This window comes from Salvelinus alpinus, chromosome 14, assembly GCF_045679555.1.
Source record: "Salvelinus alpinus chromosome 14, SLU_Salpinus.1, whole genome shotgun sequence".
Taxonomy (NCBI): Eukaryota; Metazoa; Chordata; class Actinopteri; order Salmoniformes; family Salmonidae; genus Salvelinus; species Salvelinus alpinus.
In genome coordinates this window covers 36,681,879-36,708,299 of record NC_092099.1, presented here as the reverse complement: position 1 = coordinate 36,708,299, position 26,421 = coordinate 36,681,879, and the positions used below count along the sequence as shown (strand labels likewise).

At 40.9% G+C, this 26,421-nt stretch overlaps 1 protein-coding gene across 2 annotated transcripts in view; it reads left to right on the top strand.

Annotated features, from left to right (window-relative positions):
* Positions 1–763: 763 nt before the first annotated feature.
* Positions 764–26,421, top strand: part of LOC139538880 (ubiquitin-conjugating enzyme E2 E3) — a 62,779-nt gene continuing 37,121 nt past the window's right edge. The window contains exons 1-3 of one of the 2 annotated variants that reach the window (XM_071341401.1): positions 764–894; positions 2,091–2,310; positions 3,672–3,722. In XM_071341401.1, the coding sequence (XP_071197502.1) occupies positions 2,102–2,310; positions 3,672–3,722 (260 nt within the window). In that variant the 5' untranslated portion in view covers positions 764–894; positions 2,091–2,101. Of the gene's footprint in view, positions 1,090–2,090; positions 2,311–3,671; positions 3,723–26,421 lie in introns of both variants that reach the window. The other variant, XM_071341402.1, reaches the window with a different exon arrangement.

Here is a 26,421-nt window from a genome sequence, read left to right as displayed (position 1 = left end):
AATCAATTCCAATGTTTGAGGTTGTTGGCTATTCTTTCATGCTTCTGCCCTCAACCTTGACATACCTCAAACTACAACTGTGTGACCTGGCCTCGGAGACAGAGCCTGTTCAAGACCCAGCAATAGTTTACTATATCACACAGATAACATATGTGCTTCCTTTGCCTCTGAATGAATGGGTCAATGATAAAGTGCTGTAAACAATCAATAGAACTGCACCTACAGTAGCCTATTCAAATGCCACTTCAAATAAAATCAATTCTCCAATTATGATGAACATTTTAAATGAATTCTATGATGATACTTACTATATTCTATTAATTATTAACATTTCATGTAAAATAGATGCATGTTCCAAGATAGAACACAATTACATTAGGTTATAGGCCTATTATATATGTAATAAATTGACAAGTATTTGGCAACTTTCAACTTTTTCCAAAGATATACTATTACAGCCTTGTTTATTTACAATGTATAGTAGTAACATACAAATAGTAACATACCAAGCCTTGTTCAATCCTGTGTTATGTAATTCCCCTCTGCTGTTTCGAATCTCCAAAACAGCAATAGTCCTACATGTGCTCCCTTACTCAAACGAATATCAGAGGACTGCAAGAAGTGACAGCCAGTTGATTTCGTGCCGTTTGCTCCATGACCATCATTTGGAAGCGAGAGTGAAAACGAACCCCTTGACTCAATGGACCCAAAGCAACGATTGACTCACTCGCTATCCAGCGCCACCTGGATTCCAAGCCAGTACTGCAGCGTCTCCTTTCCTTCCGATTCTCCAATGTCCACAGCTTGGCCGGAGCTCGTCGTCTTCCCGGCTCCATTTCCACCGGATTTTTAACGCTCCTACCCGTCTCAGATCAAGACGAGACCACGCCAAAGGTAAAGAAGAAGCTCCAATGATCCGGGAGAGTCTAGGTTAGGCGGAGAAAGATCGTCCTTTATTGGTGTTTTCAGCGCTGTCGTGTTAGAGGGAGCTTGCTCGGGAACTGACTTCATGCATCAGTTGGTACACCATGCTGATACTGGAGTGTCTCCTACCATAACAAACCTCTCCGTTCTACAAAGGATTCTAAGGTCGGATTCGAACCATTTATCGTTCCTTAGAATGCGTCAAATGACTTATAATCAATATGCTCTTAGTCGTCGGGTATATACGATGAATGCTCTCCTAAAGTGAGAGAAACATGCTGTGTTTTATTTAGCTCGCCTGCATGCCTTGCGAGCCCCCCTTACTGCAAATAGGTGCAATTCTGTTTTCCCTGCAGCTCTTCATTCGCATTCTCCCAACCAATATTCGTGCGCTGGTGACTGTATGCTGTTTGAGTGTTCTGTGTTGTTTTCCCCTATTGCTTGGCTTTTGACAGATAAAGCCTTCGGGAATCTCACCACAAAACGAAGGTAGCCTAGTAACGTTAGTCAGTAGTCACAATGATTGAATCCGAGCCTGCTTTTATTAACGACAAGGCTACAAATGAGCTGCGATAATGTAGCCTAACAATATTTGCACTCGTGTTATGGTTCTGTGGGGGGGATTATTCAAAGCCAATTGGACCGAGCTAATGGAATGATTTGGTGCTCCTTATCTAACCATCTAGCTTGCTATAGGCGTGTGGTGTGACCATTATGGAAACATCGTGAACATCGTTTGTCCTTCAAAATGACAGGATTTTTAATTAAGTACTCTAGTGGATTTTATTTATAAATAGTCTATAGCTATTGTTTATAAACAACTTTTGATGAATAGACGGTAATGTTCAACATCCAACCATGTAAGTCGACAGCAGGACACAGACTCTGAGAAATGAATACTAATGTAGGCTACGAACCAAAGACCAACCCACATAGGGGTCTACCAGTCCAGAGAATGATGTAAAGTTGAGGTATGATAACCTACCTGTCTGATGAGCAGCATCTCTCTCTCTGTATGTATGTATCCCATTGATAGATCCACTTAATAAGTGTCTATCTTTTCTTCTTTATGGGGAAATATATGTCCAGTGAAAGACTATAGGTCTATAGATGCTAGCCTATATTGCATTGATCAGTTTGCTAACTTTTCTGTCTTTCGTTTTTAGGGGGAATCAAAATGTCCAGTGAAAGACAGGGGCGGTCAGATGATGAGAGTCCAAGCACCAGCAGTGGTAGTTCTGATGCGGACCAGAGAGACCCGGCGGTGCCGGAGCCGGAGGAGGCAGAGGAGAGGAAACAGCAGCCCCCCACACCTCCTCAGCAACAGAAGAAACCCACCAAATTATCCAGTAAGACTACCGCCAAGTTGTCCACTAGTGCTAAAAGGTAATGGCTTCATTATCATAATCACTGTATTCTTACAATTAGGGATACTGTAGTCTACATGATCCTTCTGCTAAACTGAGTAGCCTAATGAATGATTTATGGTTCATTTATAATGCTTTAATCCTTTGAGACACAAAGGAGCGATATTTATTTTTTGAAATATTTTTATTCCTGTGCCAAATAAGATTGTTAAAAACTACAGCCATGCAACTACATTATCATAGTAATGCCTTTATTTGGTTACTTGGTCTATTGTCGCTGGATATGCATAGTTTGTCAAGTTAGGCTACAGGAGCAGAGCAGGACTTAATATTACTTGTTCACATCTAACTTAGCGTATCTGAGGATAAATTGTTTTGAGTTCACATACTTGTGATGGTTGAGTATTGTAAAATAGGTGTTTTCACACTCACAGTTGATGTCTTTCCTGTGTTGCAACCTGTGTTTGTTTGGTTGTAGAAAACTGTTTCTAAGTTTGGGGAGAAAATGGTCAAAAGTATTTTTATGACAAATGTCCTATTCCTCTTATTAGGCCTATGCAACTATATTTAGTGTTGGTAAGAGGAGAATGATCACTTTAACGTCCAACTAATAAATATAAAGCAGTTGGATGCAATTTTATCTGAGCTTCAAAAAGAAACTGACTTGTCTACACAATAGTCTTAAAAAATGTATCAAGTACTAACAGTAGATGAGAATACAAATGTATTGAGTGGCAAGTATGTCAAAATCCTCCCCTTTTCTCCCTTACACACCGTTAATAATGCTTTAGTAACAGCACTCTACGCAGCTCTCTGTTTAAAGGCCCTGTCAAATATACCCAAGGTCCTCCCCCCTCCCTCTCCCTCTCTACCTCATTTGCATATAAGCTTTAAAATAAAATATTTTGTGCTAAAAGTGACTGGAATGAGTGGATGAGCGGCGGGATGGTAGGTGAGGGGGCTAGCTTTGTGCTGGGGGTGAGAGGGTTGTGTTGGGGTAAATGGACAGGGAGTAACGAAGGAGAGAAAGTTTTGCTGTTCTGGGCTTCGGGTTCTGCCTGGGAGAACAAAGAGGAAGCAGCCATGTTAGCTGTGCTGAGCGGAGAGGGAGGGGGGGGGGGGGGCGTGCAGTTAGAGCATCGCTGGTAGAGGGCAGTGTAAATCTCTAGTCTAGTGCTGTAAACTCTCTTCTCACAGCTTCTCTTTTCCTCTCTCATTTCTCTCTCTCTCTGACAGCAAAGACCACGATAGAAACAAGTCTGTTGACTTCATAGTGTTTTTAGTGTGTGTATTGTTCATCCCTCCAGTGTAGTGCTGTACATTCTCCTCTCACAGCCCTCTTCTCACAGCTTCAACACATTTCTCATTTCTCTTCCACAGAATCCAGAAGGAGCTCGCTGAGATCACTCTAGATCCACCACCTAACTGCAGGTATGGCAAAGATTTCATATTCATTCATATTCTCAGTTTATGCTCTTTTTGTTGATAAGGCTTAAAGGCGTCAGCATGTTTCAGTTCGGCTGGTGACTAGCCGAACTCGGCTAGTCGAACTGAAGGAGTGTGCTTGCATCCTCCCTTAAAAGACCTTCGCTTGAAAAACGATTCCTATTCCTCAAAATAGTCATAATTAATCTAAGATAACACAAGAAATCTGTCATAAATTTTGCAGTTTTTGCCGAAGAGATCTTAGTCGTGCAATTTTACATCTAACTAAGATGTTTGGTGCAGTATTTTTCTATAAAAAAATGTGCATGAAAACAAGTCGTCTCCCGTTGAATGACAACAAAGACTTTATTGAAGAATTTCTACTGTTGACCAATCACCGAAGAAGGGGCGTGGACTTCGTCTCCGAACTTCGGCTTGCCTCCAGAAAACATTTTGTGTACCCGAACAGCTGTAAAAACCATAGCCGAAGTCCAAAACGAACAAAAACGCCACAAAATGTAGTCATAATATATGCACAAACTCTGCCGAACTGTTTCGGTTGTGAAGTATACAGACAGACGCCTTAAGGCTGCCTGTTATGTGTTCTACTGTCACACAAAACTGTTGCAGATAGTTTTTTTTACTTATTGTATTACTATTATAGTGTCGTAATAGGACATTTGTATTATTTCAATGCTAGGCTTCAAAGCAGAGACTGAGAGGAAAGTCTGGTGTGGTGGTTTTTGATGTGTTAAATCATTTATGTTTAGCTCTGGTCTTTGCACTGTCATGTTTTTAATAATGCAACAGATGCTGCATTTACGCAGACTGTCTTATATTCCATATTTTGTAACGGGGTTGACATAGATATGTGTTTATAACGGAGTTGACATAGATTTGTGTTTATAACGGAGTTGACATAGATTTGTGTTTATAACGGAGTTGACATAGATATGTGTTTATAACGGAGTTGACATAGATTTGTGTTTATAACGGAGTTGACATAGATATGTGTTTATAACGGAGTTGACATAGATTTGTGTTTATAACGGAGTTGACATAGATATGTGTTTATTATGGAGTTGACATAGATATGTGTTTATAACGGAGTTGACATAGATATGTGTTTATATCGGAGTTGACATAGATATGTGTTTATATCGGAGTTGACATAGATATGTGTTTATATCCAGGCTGTGTCACAACCGGCTGTGATTGGGAGTTCCATAGGGTGGCGCACAATTGGCCCAGCGTCATCAGGGTTTCGCCGTTGTAGGCCGTCATTGTAAATAAGAATTTGTTCTCAACTGACTTGCCTAGTTAAATAAATGTTACATTTAAAAAAAAAAAAAGACAGATTTGACATAGGTATCTGTTTTATAAAACAGATGTGATGCTGCAGATTCAGTGTAATTATGTTTAATTAGTGAATGTATGATTTTATGTTTTTGATGACCGCAGAGGAATTTTGCTTTATATTCTTTTTGCTGTTAATTTAATGAAACAAGTTTTTGTGAGGTATTTTTTGTGTTCTGTTTGTAAAGATTCTTGAATGCCATTTTGTCAGTCTTGAGTCTCCTGTAATTGAATAGGTGTCATGCAACCTGATAAACTTTACAATACTTTGCTTACTGGGGTGGGCAATCATTCTTTAATCTAACCAGTGTTGCACAGATACCGGCAGAGGGTATTTTCACAGTTTTTTTATTGCATTTTAAATGTCTTCAACCAAGGAGAAATTACACACAGTGACCAAATGATTTGGATTGCATAGAGTTTGAGTTATCCCTCCGAATATGTGTTTCATTCATGAAGTCGGTTAGCTCTAATGACTTTGACCCTGGCCCGGGATTTTCCTTCTAGGATTTATTCATGAAGCAGCACTATGACATATGGTCTTTGTTTTGTTCTCTAGACCCGGGGTTTAAAGGGGGGGTGGCATTCTTTAGACTAGCCCCTTCACCCCTCTATTGGGCTGCAAACATTAATTATTTCCTGTTAAACAAACCTCACCGTGCCCACTGACCCTTTGAAAGACCCTCTCTTAAGCCGCCGTGTGATATGATTCATGTTGCAACAATATCACACTAAGATCCGACATGAATTTCTTTGACTCCACATTTGTTGTTTTAAAATGGAAGCAGTTAGTGGGGGGTGTCAAAGACGTTGTTTCTGCTACCTTTAGTCAAGAGCCATTTATCAGAAACTACTTTGGATAAACATTCTGTTGTCTAAAACGCTGATGTTGCATGTTGCATAGGTTAAGTTAACCTTCGCCATGCAAGACTTCCTTACTAAGATGCAGCTCAGATCACTGTATCCCTGTGAGGACGTGGATCATGGACCACTGATCAGCAAGATGTGGCTTAATGTCTGTGGGTGAATGTGTGCTCCTCCTCCGCTTCCTGTTGTGGTAATGCGGTATTGGTGAGCTCCAGCCCACACCGTGTGTCTTCTGAATAGAAAATCGGGGGATCGATATCGTGCCGCGGCACGACTAGGGGATTCCTGAGACGATTCCTGAGACAACGTTGATAATGGTCATTGACAATGCAGGGATTTGATGGCCTTTCATGGTCTGATCCTCTGCTCTGCGCTGTGCACTCTCAGAGTAGGAGTGCTGATGTAGGATCAGTTTAGCCTTTCAGATCATTATGGCTATCATAAAATGGACAGGGGGGCCCTGATCCTGTGTGTGTTCTCAGCAGAAGGAGATAATAACCCCACAATGCCTATATATCAGCTCCATCCCTGGCTCATGATTTCCCTTTCAATTAGTAGGGCAGTCAGTCAGTCTGGTTGCATCCCAAATAGCAACCTATTCCTTATATAGTGCACTACATTTGAGGCTCTGGTCAAAAGTAGTTTACTGTATAGGGAATAGGGTTCCATTTGGGATGCAGACTCGGTCTCCGCAGTGCGTTGTTTACCTGGAGGCTGCCTGGGATGTTACGTTAATTTGATGATAATGCATCACATTTCAGCAGCACTGCCTGGCCTGGACATATCATAGAAAAGACAAAAGGTACCCGGGTCTGGTTTCAGTTGGTTGACCTAGCCTAGTTCACTGTTGTCAGTTCGGTTGCATTATCAACTATCAAGTAACACACATGCGCACGTGCCCACATACCCACACACACAAATCTGTCATTGTGCCCTTGAGCAAGGCACTTAACCCCAATCGCTCCATGCGCGCTGGACAATGGTGAACCTGGCCATGACCCCACTCCCAGCAGGTGTCTCAGGGGTAGTTGGGATATGGTGAACCTGGCCATGACCCCACTCCCAGCAGGTGTCTCAGGGGTAGTTGGGATATGGTGAACCTGGCCATGACCCCACTCCCAGCAGGTGTCTCAGGGGGAGTTGGGATATGGTGAACCTGGCCATGACCCCACTCCCAGCAGGTGTGTCAGGGGGAGTTGGGATATGGTGAACCTGGCCATGACCCCACTCCCAGCAGGTGTCTCAGGGGGAGTTGGGATTTGGTGAACCTGGCCATTACCCCACTCCCAGCAGGTGTCTCAGGGGGAGTTGGGATATGGTGAACCTGGCCATGACCCCACTCCCAGCAGGTGTCTCAGGGGGAGTTGGGATATGGTGAACCTGGCCATGACCCCACTCCCAGCAGGTGTCTCAGGGGGAGTTGGGATATGGTGAACCTGGCCATGACCCCACTCCCAGCAGGTGTCTCAGGGGGAGTTGGGATTTGCAATGAAACACATATCCATTACACTCTTGTACAAGTGTCCACCCACAAGTGTGTAACTGGACAAATATAAGCACCCCCCAAATTAAATTATTACAATGACTAATCCAAGTGCAAGCTCACCTGCAATTTGACGCTAAAAAATACAGACTTAATGGACTGAATGCCATTCTTAAACAGATTATTTCAAACATTGCCTGTGTTCTGCTAGTCCACATTGGCCAGTGACTAATTCCCTCTAGGAAAAATAAACATTTTATATTATATTTTATTAATCATTAACCCAAAGACTTATTATACCTGATGGATGAGGGATATCCTGGTTTCTATGTCCCTGTTTATGCTGATAATATTGTATAGTAATGCAGACATATATTACCGTCCAATACCATCCAATATTTCCCCACTGAGAAACACTACTATTGCTTGTCAGACCACACATAAACATACACATTTATGATCAAAGGACATACAGTGAGCTCCAAAGGTATTGACAATTTATTACATTTTTTGGGCTCTGTACTCCAGCAAATGATTGAAATGCAGACTGTCAGCTTTAATTTAAGGCTATTTTTATACATATCGGGTGAACTTTTTAGAAATGTCAACACTTTTTGTAAATAATCCCCCCCATTTTAGGGGAACAAAAGTATTGGGACAAATTCACTTATATGTGTGTTAAAGTAGTAAAAATGTAAGTATTTGGTCCCATACTCATAGCATGCAATGACTACATCAAGCTTGTGACTCTACACATCTGTAGGATGTATTTGCTGTTTGTTAATATTAATGGTAAAAAATCTATTGTGTCATTTTGGAGTCACTTTTATTGTAAATAAGAATAGAATATGTTTCTTCATTAATGTGGATGGCCGATTAATTAGGGCCGATTTTAAGTTTTCATAACAATCGGTAATCTGCATTTTTGGACGCCGATTATGGCCGATTACATTGCATTCCACGAGGAAACTGCGCGGCAGGCTGACCACCTGTTACACGAGTGCAGCAAGGAGCCAAGGTAAGTTGGTAGCTAGCATTAAACTTATCTTATAAAAAACAATAAATCTTCACATAATCACTAGTTAACTACACATGGTTGATGATATTACTAGGTTAACTAGCTTGTCCTGCGTTGCATATAATCAATGCGGTGCCTGTTAATTTATTATCGAATTACAGCCTACTTCGCCAAACGGGTGATGATTTAACAAAAGCACAATCGTTGCATGAATGTACCTAACCATAAACATCAATGCCTTTCTTAAAATCAATACACAGAAGTATATTTTTTTAAGCCTACATATTTAGACTTAGGGTTGCCACCCGTTTGATAAAATACGGAACGGTTCCGTATTTCACTGAAAGAATAAACGTTTTGTTTTCGAAATGATAGTTTCCAGATTTGACCATAATAATGACCTAAGGGTCGTATTTCTGTGTGTTTATTATATTATAAATAAGTCTATGATTTGATATTTGATAGAGCAGTCTGACTGAGCGGTGGTAGGCAGCAGCAGGCTCATAAGCATTCATTCAAACAGCACTTTCCTGCGTTTGCCAGGAGCTCTTCGCAATGCTTGAAGCACAGCGCTGTTTATGACTTCAAGCCTATCAACTCCCGAGATTAGGCTGGCAATACTATAGTGCTTATAAGAACATCCAATAGTCAAAGGTATATAAAATACAAATGGTATAGAGAGAAATAGTCCTATAATTCCTATAATAACTACAACCTAACTTCTTAACTGGGAATATTGAAGACTCTAAGGAACCACCAGCTTTCATATGTTCTCATGTTCTGAGCAAGGAACTTAAACGTTAGCTTTTTTACATAGCATATATTGCACTTTTACTTTCTTCTCCAACACTGTGTTTTGGCATTATTTAAACCAAATTGAACATGTTTCATTATTTATTTGAGACTAAATTGATTTTATTCATGTACAGTATAATATTAAGTTAAAATAAAAGTGTTATTCCAGTATTGTTGTAATTGTCATTATTACAAATATATATATAAAAATCGTCCGATTAATCGGTATCAGCTGTTTTTGGTCCTCCAATAATCGGTATCGGTACCGGCGCTGAAAAATCATAATCGGTCGACCTCTAGTCCACAATCAGCTCTTTTGGCGTGCTGACGTTGAGGGAGAGGTTGTTGTCCTGGCACCACCCTGTAGGCTGTCTCATCGTCATCGTTGATCAGACCTGACATCGTCGTGTCGTCAGCAAACTTAATGAAGGTGTTAGAACCATTTTATCTTTGGAGTGTTCTCCCTAGAACCCTCTATAAACGGTTCCACCAGCCTTATTAGTCTTTAAAATGTAATTACATATAGCATAAGGCCTTTCTTTGAGGGACAGCTTATACCCTAACACAGGGGTGTTAGAAATCTCCTGGTTTACAGGTCACATCAGGCCTGCAAGTCACATTATGGTGGCTTGCAAAGTGCTGTGTAATTCCTATTGGAATCCATCCAGTTACGATATCCAACAAGTGGAATGTTTTAATCACCCGCAACCTGCATTCAGAAAGACTGCCATAGTAAGGAAGATTTGAATACTGAGACTACCTCAATCATCTAAACTGGAATAACCATCTCTGTAACGGGTGCAATAAATCCAATCACTAACAGTTGGATTAGTTTAGAAAACGGTATGTTATTTATCTTTGTGTAGCATAAAATGTATCAACCAGTCAATATACATGCACAAATACAGATATTATAGTAAAACAAACAATAGAGAATGCTGGGAAATATGATATATGGTTCATTGTAGAAGGCTTCTTGCCTTCCAAAGAATCATCAAAGAACCCTTTCTTCCAAAAACGGTTCTTAGGATGTTAAAGGTTCTAGGTTGAACCCGTTGCCTTACAAAGAACCTGTGTCTTCCAAAAAGCAGTTATTCTGATCAAAACGGTTCTTGGTAGAAACCTATCCCTCAGAAAAGAAGAAATTACAGACTGGGTCAGGGAGAGGTTGAAAATGTCAGTGAAGACACTTGCCAGCTGGTCAGCGCATGCTCTGAGTACACGTCCTGGTAATCTGTCTGTTAACCTGTTTAAAGGTGTTACTCACATCGGCTACAGAGAGCGTGATCACATAGTCGTCCGAAACAGCTGGTGCTCTCACGCATGGTTCAGTGTTGCTTGACTCGAAGTGAGCATAGAAGGCATTTCGCTCGTCTAGTCTCGTGTCACTAGGCAGCTCGTGGCTGGGTTTTCCTTTGCAATCCGTGATAGTTTGCAAGCCCTGCCACACCCGACAAGAGTCAGAGCCGGCGTAGTAGGATTTGATCTTAGTCCTGTATTGACGCTTTGCCTATTTGATGGTTCGTCAGAGGGCGTAGCAAGATTTCTTATAAGTGGCTGGATTAGTGTCCCTTTCCTTGAAAGTGGCAGCTCTAGCCTTTAGCTCAGTGCGGATATTGCCTTTAATCCGTTGCTTCTGGTTGTGATATGTATAACGGTCACTATGGGGATGATGTCATCGATGCACTTATTAATGAAGCCGGGGACTGACGTGTTGAACTCCTCAATGCCATTGGATGAATAGCAAAACAGTCCTGTAGCTTAACATCCGCTTCATTCGACCACTTCTGAATTGAGCGTGTCACTGGTACCCAGATTTTTTTTTTGCTATCTAGAACCCAACCGGGTTCTTTGGCTATCCTCATAGGAGAACCCTTTGAAGAACCCTTTTTGGTTCCAAATAGAACCCTTTTGGTTCCAGGTAGAACCCCTTCCCTAAAGGGTTCTACATAGAACCCAAAATAGTTCTATCTGGAGACAAAAAGGGTTCTACCAGGAACCAAAAAAGTGTTATCCTATGGGGATAGCCGAATAACCCTTTGTTCTTAGAGTGTACTTCCTGTTTGAGTTTTTGCTTGTAAGCCGGAATCAGGAGGGTATAGTTATGGTCAGATTTCCCAAATGGAGGGCGAGGGAGAGCTTTGTATGCGTCTCTTTGTGTGGGGTAAAGGTCATCTAGAGTTTGTTTCCCTCAAGTTGCACAGGTGACATGCTGGTAGAAATTAGGTAAAACCGATTTCAATTTTCCTGCATTAAAATCACTGGCCACTAGGAGCGCTACCTCTGATGAGCATGTTCTTGTTGGTTTATGGCCCTATTTAGCTTGTTGAGTGGTAAATAGTATGGTCTACTCTTGGTAAATAGTATGGTCTACAGCTTATCATGCAATATTCTAACTTAGGTGTTCAATACCTCGAGACTTCCTTAATATTAGAGATCTTGCACCAGCTGTTGTTAACAAAGATACATACACCCCCGCCCTTGAGTTTACAAGCCGCTGCCGCTCTGTCCTCGTTCAGCCACGACTCCGTGAAGCATAATCTCGAACGGTGCTCGTCTAGTTTGTTCTCCAATGATTGCACATTCGCCAATAGAACAGAGGTAGAGGAGGTTTATTTACTCGCCTACGTAGTTTCATCAGGTTGCCCCCATGTATCTCCGTCTTTTCCTCTTCCGCGTGTCGTGGATTAGGGGCTGGTCCCAGATGAGCAGTATGTCCTGTGCGGCCGAGTCATTGAAGTAGAATTCTTCAACTAAATCGAGGTTAGTGATCGCTGTTCTGATGTCCAGAAGCTCTTTTCAGTCATAGGAAACAATGGCGGAAACATTATGTACAATAAAAGATCAGAAACACACACAACAGCAGAATTGGTCAGGAGCCCTTAAATCGTCCGCTATACATACTAATCAATACATTTGCAGAGATAGAGAGAGAGAGGTGTTAGAGGAAGCGAGCGAGAGATGCAGAGAGAGAGACGGAGAGGGAGAATGAGCGAGAGAGAGACAGAGAGAGAGAGAGGGAGGGAGAGCACGAGGGAGGGGGAATGGGAGAGAGAGGGGGGCAGCATATTCAATCACCTTATTATGCATCGTTATCAGATTCCTCTTTATGAGGGAGGGAAGCCCAGAGTGTGAAAGTAGTGGTTTTGTGACTATATTATGATCGGTTGTTAACATTGCAATTTTGAATATAAAGATGTGTAGACAGGTAGGCCTAGATGGAGGTGAATAGGTTACTACACTACAGGGTTTATAATACAGTATTAACAACACCTGACTTTAAAAAGCAACCATCAACAGCACTAGAAAATGGATTGAACCATCTGTATCTGCCCTGCATATCCAGTCAGGGCTCACTTGAAAAGAGGATGTCAATGTCAATGTGACTTCCCTGGTAAAATAGAGGATACATAGTAATTTAAATGATTTTGTTAAAGATACAATTGTGTGGTTCAAATTCCCAACTTTAGGTCCATGTATACGTTGGAGCTGTTCTTGTTGTTTGCTTGTCTTGTGTATTGATTGTTAATTCTGCATGGCGGGGTAGATTTTACCATCTGTCCGTCCCTAGCTCTCTTCTTATTCAGAAACAGCAGGTGGAAAACATCAATCCTTTTCATCATCTGGTTTCCAGGGGGATACTGTTGAAGAATAATTTAGGGATATTATCAAAATTATGAAAAAGCCTTCTCTTATTTATCCATGTTCCATTTATTTATTCATACAATCTAATTTGTATGTAATTGGTAAATGAGTTCTGTGATTAGTGATCTGCTTTGCATTTAGCATACTGTAGTTCAGAAAGAGATCAGGGAAAGAAGCATTGTTAGTGTGTATGCTACGCGCTTAAAGATAAAAGGGTTCCAAAGGGATTCTCCATAGGACAGCCATTTTTGGTTCCAGGTAGAGCCCTTTTTCATTCCAGGTAGAACTATTTTAGGTTCCATGCACCTGGAACCGAAAGGGTTCCACCTGGAACCAAACACTGTTCTTCAAAGGGTTCTCCTATGGGGACAACCAAAGAACCCTTTTAGATTCTAGATTCTTTTCAAAGAGTGTATAGACCATAGTCAACCAGAGAAACTCATACCCCTCAACATAGACAAGTATTCTATTTCTCTTGTCATTATTACACCTAGATGAAGCAGTGCATTTAGAGTGGACTATGAAGAAATATGATGCTGCTATCATTGTCCTGTTCATCCAAGATGATCCACCTCCAAGAAATGTTTAAAGAAAGCTCTAGGCTGGAACTTGTCATTAAGGTTTGATGCCTATGTCTGATATGAATCAGAATTAGTTGGTAGTCATGTTGCTGGCAGTTATCTGCCCTGTTACTTTCTCAGCTGTAGTGAGCGTCTTGGACTTTCTACCCTGCATTACTGACGGGTCAGCCAGTGAAACATTGTTTCCATGTACATGTAGGCCACAGTACATGTAGGGCCCCTCCTCACTCCTTCACTCCACTCTACCCCCTTTCACTCCCCCCTTCACTCTCCTCCCTCCCCCCTTCACTCCTAAGACTGCTAAGAAGGTTATTCTGTCCTGTCATAACACTTTATACCTGTGATCCTGTGTGGTGTCGTGGGTTAAATTCCCGTTGGGATCGTATACACATGCTAAAAATTGCATGCACTCGCCATACTGTAATTGGCTTTGAATAGAAACTAAGTGCCATGTGTTATTTAAGTTATAATGCCCGAGACGATGTTGAAGGCCGGCAGACTGTGCCAATATATCCTCCAAACACCGGCTTCGAGGGCATTATCACTTTTATACACCGGGTTACCAACATATTCAAATAATGATTTACATTCGGAAAGTATTCAGACCCCTTTACTTTTTCCACATTTTGTTAAATTACAGCCTTATTCTAAAATGGATGACATTTTTACATCAATCTACACACAATACCCCATAATGACGAAGAAAAAACAGGTTTCTTCTTTAGCTAAAAATACAATTAAAATACATTTACATAAGTATTCAGACCCTTTACTCAGTACTTTGTTGAAGCACCTTTGGCAACTATTACAGCCTTGAGTTTTCTTGTTTATTAAGTTTTCTTGGGTATGACACTACAAGCTCACACCTGTATTTGGGGAGTTTCTCCCGTTCTTCTCTACAGATCCTCTCAAGCTCTGTAAGGTTGGGTGTGAAGTGTCGCTGCACAGCTATTTTCAGGTCTCTCCAGAGATGCTCTGGCTTGGTACCCTTCCTCAGATCTGTGCCTTGACACAATCCTGTCTCGGAGCTCTACGGACAATTCCTTCGATCTTATGGCTTGGTTTTTGCTCTGACATGCACTGTCAACTTTGGGACCTTATATAGACAAGTATGTGCCTTTCCAAATCATGTCCAGGTGGACTCCAATCAAGTTGTAGAAACATCTAAAGGATTATCAATGGAAACAGGATGCACCTGAGCTCAATGTCGAGTCTCATAGCAAAGGGTGTGAATAGTTATGTAAATAAGGTATTTCTGTTTTGCAAAAAAAAATAAAAGCTGTTCTCGCTTTGTCATTATGGGGTATTTTGTGTAGATTGATGAGGAAAATTGTTTATTTAATCCTTTTTGGAAAAATTCAAGGGGTCTGAATACTTTCTGAATGCACTGTATTTTAATTAAAACGTTATTTAGATGAATTTATTCATACTATTTCATCCTTCCACAAGATATAGTCCAGACATACAGTAAATCTAGGGTTGCTACCCAAGCTGGCTGGTCATTTGTTCTATCGGTTCGTTTGCCAGTCATTCAGTCTTTTTGTTCTGTATCTATAGACGCGACCCAGTTGTTCGTTGTAAATGTTTCATTACCATACTAGCTTGTAACGTTTTTATCTCTTGTTTGCTAATTTGCCAACTACGGCTAACTTAGTCATGTCAACAGCCAGAATAACAGCAAAGTAGCTGCATTTGCATTTGTTTAAGCTGTTTTCTAGTGACATTTATTTGGACACAGCTAACACAATCACTTCAAACTGAAGCTGGAAAGATTGCAAACTAGCTGCATTTCATTTTGTTTTACCTGTTTTCTATTGATAGTTCTTTGTTTATATCCCAACTCCCGACACATTCATTACCATGGGACAGCTGGAGATCGATTTTGAATATTGAAACATTAACAATGTTACAAATGTCGGACAGACAGCAAGGTTTATACAAATCTCCGCTGTTGAAAACTAAATGTTAGTTTAAAATACATGTGAGATAATGTCTAGATACTTTTTATAGTGGAGATCAAGTTTATAAATTGCCTGGCTGGGTTGACGAGACTGTGGATTGCGCAGTCAGATGGAACAGAGTAAATAGGCATTTTATCGTCATAGATTTAGCCAGTGGTAACTTGTGGAATAGACACCGGCTGGAATGCGGTTTTAACTAATCAGCATTCACGATTAGACCCACCCGTTGTATAAAAGTGTATTATTATCTGACCGTACCTGCAGTCTTTTCCTAAGGTAAAACTGCTGTCCACTCCAGTCCTGGCTCTTCCTCTCTGTAGTCTTTCTAACTTCCTTCTGTGCTGGCTGCCTTTCAAACACACATTTACTCCTGAGATGACGTACAAGTATTTATCTGGCTGAGCCTACCCTGTCAGAATCCCACTGGGGTTTGTTTTGGCACAAAATGACCCAACAGACACCACCCTACACACACCCTACACTACACTACCCTACATGCAGTACACACACGCTCTCTGTCCCCTGTGCCCCATCAGTCTGCCCCTTCCCACACCTCTATATAGGAAACAACAGGCGCCAAACCACTATTGATCAGTTATCAGTCGGAGATGCATGAACAGTTTCCCAGTTTCCCCACCTCTCTCGTCCATTCTCACACACTTGATGTGTTATTGAAATGTGCTGTGTTGTGTTTGTTGCCTCTGTTCTGAGTGATTCATTCAGTGTATTAAGATCACCTGTGTGAAGCCTTGCTATGCTTCTGATTAATGCATTCAGTCGTTTGTGAATGAATTACACTTAGCCTGTCTCACTGGGGGATGAGGTTATTTTAGATTACAGTCTGACCTTCTGGTCCTAGTCTTTCAAAAGTGGTCTATTTATCCAGATTTCGGCTATCGGATAGGATTAAATGCATAGAAATAGAATGAATTGAACGGGAGTCCCCATTCAAGTCAATGATTCGTCCATTCTATTAATTCTATTTATATGCATTTAATCCTATTCAAAAGACGATATCCGGATAACTTTTGAAAAATTTAGTATACACTTCCTCAAAGTAGTCAGAATAAATCTAAGATAACTCAAGAAATGTGTCATTCATTTTGACGTTTTTGCTGAGGAGATTTTAGTCACACAATTTTACATCTAAGATGTGTGGTGTAGTATTTCTCAAGTAAAACAATGTGCATGAAAACGAGTCGTCTCTTGTTGAATGACAACAAACACTTCAAGAATCTCTACTGTTGACCAATGACCGACGAAGTGGCGTAAGCTTCGGCTCCGAACTTCAGCTTGCCTCAAGAACATTATTTGTGTGCGTGAACCGAGGAAAAACCAAAAACCAAAACGAAAAAAATATCTCTAATTGTCATCATAATATATGCACGAAGCATGCGGCCATCTTAAAGAGACAGATCTAGATTTAAATCTCTCTTTAAGAGATATCTCCCAGCCTAACTCCGGAGGTAGTGTGGGAGACACCTACAACACATACCCCCCTCTGAGTGGTATAATGTAAAGACAATGGCTCTCCCACACCACATGTCCCTGCAAGAATGACCTTAACTTCTCTGGGATATGTTAGCATCCCACTTGGCCAAAAGTCAGTAAAAATGCAGAGCGCCAAATTCAAATAAATTACTATAAAAATCAATCTTTCATGAAATCACACATGAAAGACACCAAATTAAAGCTACACTTGTTGTGAATCCAGCCAACATGTCTGATTTCAAAAAGAATTTACGGCGAAAGCACACCAAACAATTATGTTAGGTCAGTACATAGCCACAGAAAAACACAGCCATTTTTCCAGCCAAAGACAGGAGTAACAAAAAGCAGAAATAGAGATAAAATGAATCACTAACCTTTGATGATCTTCATCAGATGACACTCATAGGACTTCATGTTACACAATACATGTATGTTTTGTTCAGTAAAGTTCATATTTATATCCAAAAATCTGAGTTTAGGCGGGACGCTACTGTCTCACTTGGCCAAAAGCCAGAGAAAATGCAGAGCGCCATATTCAAATAAATTACTATAAAAATCAAACTTTCATGAAATCACACATGAAAGACACCAAATTAAAGCTACACTTGTTGTGAATCCAGCCAACATGTCTGATTTCAAAAAGGATTTACGGCGAAAGCAAACCAAAATATTTATGTTAGGTCAGTACAGAGCGACAGAAAAACACAGCCATTTTCCCAGCCAAAGATAGGAGTCACAAAAAGCAGAAATAGAGATAAAATTAATCACTAACCTTTGATGATCTTCATCAGATGACACTCATAGGACATCATGTTACACAATACATGTATGTTTTGTTCGATAATGTGCATATTTATATCCAAAGATCTCAGTTTACATTGGCGCCATGTTCAGAAATGCCTCCAAAATATCCAGAGAAATTGCAGAGAGCCACATCAAATAACAGAAATACTCATCATAAACTTTGATGAAAGATACATGTTTTACATAGAATTAAAGATACACTTGTTCTTAATGCAACCGCTGTGTCAGATTTAAAAAAAACTTTATGGAAAAAGCAAACCATGCAATAATCTGAGACGGCGCTCAGATATAAACAACATTTCTCTGCCATGTTGGAGTCAACAGAAATACGAAATTACATCATAAATATTTCCTTACCTTTGATGATCTTCCTCAGAATGCACTCCCAGGAATCCTAGTTCCACAATAAATTGTTGTTTTGTTCGATAATGTCCATTATTTATGTCCAAGTAGCTACGTTTGTTAGCACGTATAGTACACATATCCAAACGCTCGCGCAGATCCAGGCGAACGTCGGACGAAAACTTCAAAAAGTTATATTACAGGTCGAATAAACTTGTCAAACTAAGTAGAGAATCAATGTTTAGGATGTTGTTATCATAAATATTCAATAACGTTCCAACCGGAGAATTCCTTTGTGTCTATAGAAGTAATGGAACGCAAGTCGATATCATGTGGAATGCGCGTGACCAGGAACTGGCACTCTGCCAGACCACTGACTCAAACAGCTCCCATCCGGCCCCACATCACAGTAGAAGCTTCATTCAACGTTCTACAGACTGTTGACGTCTAGTGGAAGGCGTAGGAAGTGCAAACAGATCCATATCCCACTGGGATTTCAATAGGCGATGAGTTGGAAATCGACCAGCCTCAGAATTCTCACTTCCTGTTTGGATTTTTTCTCAGGTTTTTGCCTACCATATGAGTTCTGTTATACTCACAGACATCATTCAAACAGTTTTAGAAACTTCAGAGTGTTTTATATCCAATAGTAATAATAATATGCATATATTAGCATCTGGGACAGAGTAGGAGGCAGTTCACTCTGGGCACGCTATTCATCCAAAGTGAAAATGCTGCCCCCTATCCTAGAGAAGTTAATTAACTTAACTTAATATCAGTAATTTGCCAAATTTAAAATGAAAGGCTTTAAAAATATATCAACATATTTGTGAATCGTTGCATTAAGTATGCAACATTATGTGCAAAAACGGTTTAGCTGCGAAGGTCCCCTCCCGAGTGGCGCAGGGGTCTAAGGCACTGCGTCACAGTACCTGAGGCATCACTGCAGACCAGAGTTCGATCCCAGGCAGTGTCATGACCGGGAGACCCATGAGGCTGTACTCAATCAGCTGAGCGTCATCCGGGTTTGGGGAGGGTTAGGCTGGCCGGGATTTCCTTGTCCCATAGTGCTCTAAAGTCAAATAACATTTTATTGGTCACATACACATATTTAACAGATATTATTGCTGGTGTAGCGAAATGCTTGTGTTCCTAGCTCCAAAAGTGCAGTAGTGTCTAAAAATGATTCACAACAATACACACAATTCTAAAAGTAAATTTTTTAAATTCAGAAATATATATATATTTGATTGAGCGATGTCGGAGTGGCATTGACTAAAATACAGTAGAATAGAGTATGTACATATGAGATGAGTAAAGCAGTATATAAACATTATTTAAACATTATTAAAGTGACTATTGTTCCATTATTAAAGTGGCCAGTGATTCGAAGTCTATGTATATAGGGCAGCAGCCTCTAAGTTGCAGGGTTGCATAACCGGGTGGAAGCCGGCTAGTGATCTTCTCAGTCTAGCGACTCTTTGTGGCAAGCCGTGCGCCTGCAAGCTGACGCTGGTCGCCAGCTGAACGGTGTTTCCATTGGCAAGGCTGGCTTCTGGGTTAAGCGAGCAGTGTGTCAAGAAGCAGTGCGGCTTGGTGGGGTCGTGTTTCAGAGGACGCATAGCTCTCGACTCTCCTGAGTCCGTAGGGGAGTTGCGGCGATGGGACAAGACTGTAACTACCAATTGGATATCACAAAATTGGGGAGAAAAAGGGGTAAAAGTTAAACAAACAAAAAAATGAATAAGATGAGAAGCTCCTGTATAGCTGGAATTGCTATCCTTATTTTGTTTTTCTATATACTATGGTATTTACGGTATTCCAATAGCTGCACTCAAACATGAAGCAGGAATGTGGCTTTAGCTACACCATATCCAAGCCTAGTGTAAATAGAAAGTTGCAAATCTGATTTTGAAGAGATAGATCTCACTACACATATTTTACTAATGTAAATCCAACTTTAAATCCCACTGAGGTATGTCATAATGTAATGTGCTAGGCTGCTGGTTCCTTGCTCTGTCTAAATCCAATGTCTCAGGAGTGGGCTCTGGGCTGGCTGTCCCTGGCTGTTCCTCCCCCTTCCCCCTCTACAGTGTCTCCTGAGTGGGCTGGCTGTCCCAGTATGACCCCCCCCCCCCTTCTATGCTCAGAGCCCATCACTCAGGCCTGATAACACAGAGAACAGAAACCTTGTGATGCCATGGCCGTTTGGCCTAGACCTCAGATAACACACACACAAACAAACGAATGCACACATGTAGCATGAGATAACAATATGTAGCATGAGATAACAACATGTAGCATGAGATAACAATATGTAGCATGAGATAACAACATGTAGCATGAGATAACAATATGTAGCATGAGATAACAACATGTAGCATGAGATAACAACATGTAGCATGAGATAACAACATGTAGCATGAGATAACAATATGTAGCATGAGATAACAATATGTAGCATGAGATAACAACATGTAGCATGAGATAACAACATGTAGCATGAGATAACAACATGTAGCATGAGATAACAACATGTAGCATGAGATAACAATATGTAGCATGAGATAACAACATGTAGCATGAGATAACAATATGTAGCATGAGATAACAATATGTAGCATGAGATAACAATATGTAGCATGAGATAACAACAGTACCCCCTCATGTCACAATGCTACTAGGTGAGGGACAGGAAGAATAAAGGTCTAATTTCTTTGTGATCGCTGTTATTTTTCCCCACCTCCAGCTATTTGTGGCTTTGTCTCTTTTTCATTCAAGGACAAGCCAGGATTCTTGTCCAGCAAGATATTGTTTTCCTTTTGCAATCGCTCTCCTCCCTCTCTGCTGATTTCATGGAGACCTAACCTCGTTAGCCTATTCATTTTGGGTTAAAGGCCAGGCCACTCAGCATACAACTGTTCTGTTGCTGAGTTGTGGGTGGTTCACTTTTCCACTTTTGAGTGTTTTTCCTTTGCAATCATGGTCCGTATTCACACAGAGTGCTAGCTAGGAATGCTGATCCAGGATACAGTTTTTCATTTTACATCATAATGAATAAGATTATATAGACTGCATTCCTACTCTGAGACGCTTTATAGGGAATAAGGTGACATTTAGAACGCAGATCTAGCTCCTTACTGTAACACTGAGAGCACAAGGCCACACCACTCAGTTTCACACCAGCCGCGGCCCGGGTAGTAGTGACAATAGAAAGCCAAGGGTCCCAGAGAGGGAGTCTCATCTCATTACATCTCCGGGACAAAGGAGACCAGACCCTACAGACCCATAGGCCAGCTGCCCTTCTCCTCGACACACACACATACACACACACAAAGGGAAGACCAGCTACACAACACGCTAGTCCAATTGGGCTAACCGTTTTTTTTACTGCCTGGCTCCCTTTGAACCAAACAAAAGAGCTCATCCTGTTTTCAAAGTGGCCTATCAACGAGCCGCTCTCCACATCAGGCACTTGTTGTTGTCAGTGAAGCCTGCCCGTTTCCTACATTAGCATTTCTCTTTTCCTCCTCCAAGCCTCCATTTCTGAGTCCCAAATAGCACCCTATTCCCTATGTAGTGCACTACTTTTGACCAGGGCCCATAGGTTGTGTGATGATTCACTATATAGGGACTAGTGTGCCATTTGGAATGTTGTCTCCTCTCTGCCCCTGGCCCGGCTGATGCTGAGCTAGCTGAATCTAATCACGGAGCCCCAGTAGGGAAGCAGGCCTGTGGGCCGTGTCTGTCTCATCACTGTGTACCTGTCGATAGACCTGGGATGTGGTGGTGTTGTTGTGCATCATCACCAGTAGTTTGTCTTGTATGACATGCTCACTGTGCACTATGCTCATCCAACCTACAGACATTATGTTTCTCTGTAATCCCTATTGTTGACAACGCTGGTTTGGATACTCGCTCCCTCTCCTTGATTTCGTGATGTGTATTTTCTGTGTGCTGTTTCCCTGTGAAGAATTCATGGCACATATGATTCTATCAATATCTTATGAGTCAGAAGACTGTGTCTCACAGAACAGCATCACAGGGACACGACAGATACAGTACCTTGTCCAGACTATTCCGTTCATGTTTTTGTGTCTATTTTCCATGAAGAATATAGCCAGGTTTGAATCATGTTGAAAATGACTTAGCATCTGTCAGAAACAGCAATGTCATGGCCTTCTTACTGATTAAAAACGTGTTCATGGAGGTGTAACAAGTTAAAATGAATAGGTATCTTCTTAGATGTTTATGAACTTGATGAGGTCGAGAGGAGAGCAGAGCTGTTACAGGATACACAAGTGTGGGTTGTCCTCCACATTCATTGTTGAATGTAGATTTGAATTACGACTTTATAAACACAACACCACAAGAAACATTTCCTTGGTGTCAACATCCATGTCAGGCCTCAAACAGAACACTGTTTTGAAGTGCCCCTCTCTCGCTCTCTCTCTGTCTCTCGCTCTTTCTCTCTCTCTTTTTGTATCATAGCAGGATGAAGTGAATAGGGCTGCTCTCTTTCATGGCTGTCTGCCTTGTCATAATCCACAATTAAAAGTCTTGGCAGATCCCTTAGCAACAAGTCTTAGCAGAGATAGTTCATACACGCACACAAACACACACACAAGCACGCACGAGTGCATACACACACACGCACACTTGGGAAAACACAGTCAGACACACACACACACACACACACACACACACACACACACACACACACACACACACACACACACACACACACACACACACACACACACACACACACACACACACACACACACACACACACACACAAAGGCAATAACTCGTCAGTAATGATTCATCTCTCAGTCAGTCTCTGCTCCTCCTCAGATCCCACCTCCTCAGTCCTCTCTTGGGACATACATTATAGAAGGGTTTCCGCCCACTCTGCCCAGAGTGGGTGAGAACACACTTTGGCGATGAAAATTCACTTCCTTATGTTATAAAATACATTTCACCAAGACAAATATGATCCTTCATGTTCTGAAACGTTCAGAGGGGTCTGTCTCAAACATATCATTGACATTATATCCAAAAGGCAGATTTCGTAACCTAATACATCCTATAATAAGCACTGAGCTCTGTTGACAGAGTGGTGCCGCTTCTCGCAGCGAGTTTTGTGGATTTTACTTGTTGTGGTGGTCTCCTCCAAAGTTGTTTCCTCGGGATCGCAAAAAGGTAAATTAAATGACGAGTTCAGCTCAGGGCTCCGTTGACATCTCACAGAGGTACGCTTGTTTTTCGGATACATTTTAGAAAAATATCAGGAATTTCGCATTAATATGGAAAGCGTATGCTAAAATATGAAAATATATGTCATGTCTCAAAATCGATATCCATCTTACCTCTTTATTGTTTTATGACCTCCGGATTGGAGAAGAAAGATGACGAGTTCAACGGTGAGCCTGTCAGGTAACCTTCATTCTCACAGCATCCAGCCTAGATGACGCAATGCTATTTTCCTTCACCACTTTTTTTCTCTGGCCTCCATTGATTTAGTAACCCTAATCTTGGCCATCCTACAAGGGTAAATACTCCAGTAAATTTTGAACGGATTGTTATTTTACTGCTGCTCTTTAATTATTTGTTACTTTTATTTCTTATTTTTCTTTAGGTGTTTTTCTTAAAACTGCATTGTTGGTTAAGGGGTTGTAAGTAAGAATTTCACTGTAAGTTCTACACCTGTTGTATTCGGCGCATGTGACAAATAACATTTAATATGATTTGATTTGATCGAGACATGATGTTTGGACCATTGTTTTTCTTAGAGGAGTGTCTACACAAATTGGTCAAAATATGCATTTTTGATTGGACACCCTAATTATAGAGGCACTGCTTTTCTACTATTGGTCGACCTGGTTGTTATGGATTGTATTGTAGTGGTGTGATTTGATTGTGTGTTGCTTGGTTGGTTTATCTATTGTAGTAGTGGTGGTATGACAAATCTGAAATTGTGAATGGATTACTACCTTAGGGCTTTTCAAAAGGGGGGTTCATGCTTGCTAAAAAGTATATCTACTGTATACAGTGCATTCAGAAAGTATTAAAACCCCTTCCCTTTTCCCACATTTTGTTACGCTACAGCCTTATTCTAAAATGGATTAAATAAATAAAACTGCTCATCAATCTACACACAATACCCCATAATGACAAAGCGAAAATAGGTTTTTAGAAATATTAGCAAATTTATAAAACACAGAAATATCTTATTTAAATAAATATCTTATTTACATAAATATTCAGACCCTTTGATATGAGACTCAAAATTTATGGTAGAGTGTCCAGACGGTAGCCAATCCTCAGTAAAAGGCACAGCCCGCTTGGAGTTTGCCAAAAGGCACCTACAGGTCTCTCAGACTTTGAGAAACAAGATTCTCTGGTCTGATGAAACCAAGATTAAACTATTTGGCCTGAATGCCAAGTGTCACGTCTGGAGGAAACCTGGCACCATCCCTACAGTGAAGCATGAGGGTGGCAGCATCATGCTGAGGGGATGTTTTTCAGCGGCAGGGACTGGGAGACTAGTCAGGATCGAAGGAAAAATGAACGGAGCAAAGTACAGCGACATCCTCAGACTTTGGCGAAGGTTCACCTTCCAAAAGGACAACGACCCTAAGAACACAGCCAAGACAATGCAGGAGTGGCTTCGGGACATGTCTCTGAATGTCCTTGAGTGGCCCAGCCAGAGCCCAGAAAATATCTGTGCTGCGACGCTTCCCATCCAACCTGACAGAGCTTGAGAGGATCTGCAGAGAAGAATGGGAGCAACTCCCCAAATACAGGTGTGCCAAGCTTGTAGCGTCATACCCAAGAAGAATCGAGGGTGTAATCGCTGCCAAAGGTGCATCAACAAAGTACTGAGTAAAGGGTCTGAATACTTATGTAAATGTGATATAAAATTAAAAGAAACTGTTTTTGCTTTGACATTATGGGGTATTTTGTGTAGATTGATGAGGGGGAAAAAACACTTGAATCCATTTTAGAACAAGGCTGTAACGTAACAAAATGTGTAAAAAGTCAAGGGGTCTGAATACTATCCAAATGCACTGTATATGAAACCATGTTGTGCTTGTTGACCAGTGAGTGTATCTTTGTTTTTCTGGGCTGGCATGATCAGAAATCATACTAGAAATCATGAACGGGCAACACTGTCTGGTGCTGAGAACATAACTAGAAAAAGACTAGAAGAGAATCTCTACTGTCATACATCACATGCATTGCTGGTCTCTCTATGCACTCAATACTCTCTGCCATTGCAGACAACCACTGCAGAGACCACATCCTGTTGTGTGTTTCGGAATAGCACCAGACAGTGTTGCCCATTCACCATCTTTGAAGCTGGAAGGATCTGGGTTGTAGAGCACCTTCTGCTCTCACTGTAAGGTATTAGTGGTAATAGCAGAGACATATATTACACCATGTTTTGCAAGAATGACTATGCTTGAGGAATTCCCCTTATGGCCCCTTATGGCCCGCGGGGGATTTTATTTGTCCCTCCAAGTTTTCTGATCTGTTTGGGCTTCTTGCGAAATTATTTGTAATTATGTTCCGGCCCACCGACCATTCCAAGGGCATATGGAATCCCCACTCTAGACAGCTGGGTAAGAGGTGGGTAATTGAATGAACTACGGACCCTGGTCAAAAGTAGTGCATGATGTAGGGAATAGAGTGCCATTTGGAATGCAGACCTAGTCTTTCAGACCAGAAGCTTTGCTATATATCTGGATTTCTGCCGAACTGGCTGCTTTTTAAAAGCACTATCATGCAAATCTAAACAGTTGCAGATCCTGTCACACTGAACCACTGAACACATTTAATTCAAAGGCTTTAAGATTGATGAAAGTTGATGGATTTAAAATCAATAATTAATTAGAAAAGTGCCAGAAGTAAAAGTGTCCCAGTTTGATCCCATAAATACGCACATGCAGCTGCAGAGCAGTTGAGTTCACTTCAGCAATCAGGACTAGTAGTTTATCAAATCAAATCAAGCTTTATTTATACAGCACATTTCAGATATGGAATGCAATGTGCTTTACAGGAAAAAATGAATAAAAAACAATGAAAATAAAAGCTGAAATTAAAAAACTGAAAAGTTTAGTTTTAGTTTATGACGATCCCATTTAGCTACTTCACATGCAGCAGCTACTCTTTCTGGGGTCCACATAAAATGTACAAATACATGACATGGTACAGAACAACTATAGACAAGGACATTAAGTAAATAAAATATGTAATACAAAAAAATATATTAAAAAATAAGTTATATATTAGAAAGGCAAAAAAAGACAAAAATACTATTTACAAATTATTCATATACAGTGGGGAGAACACGTAT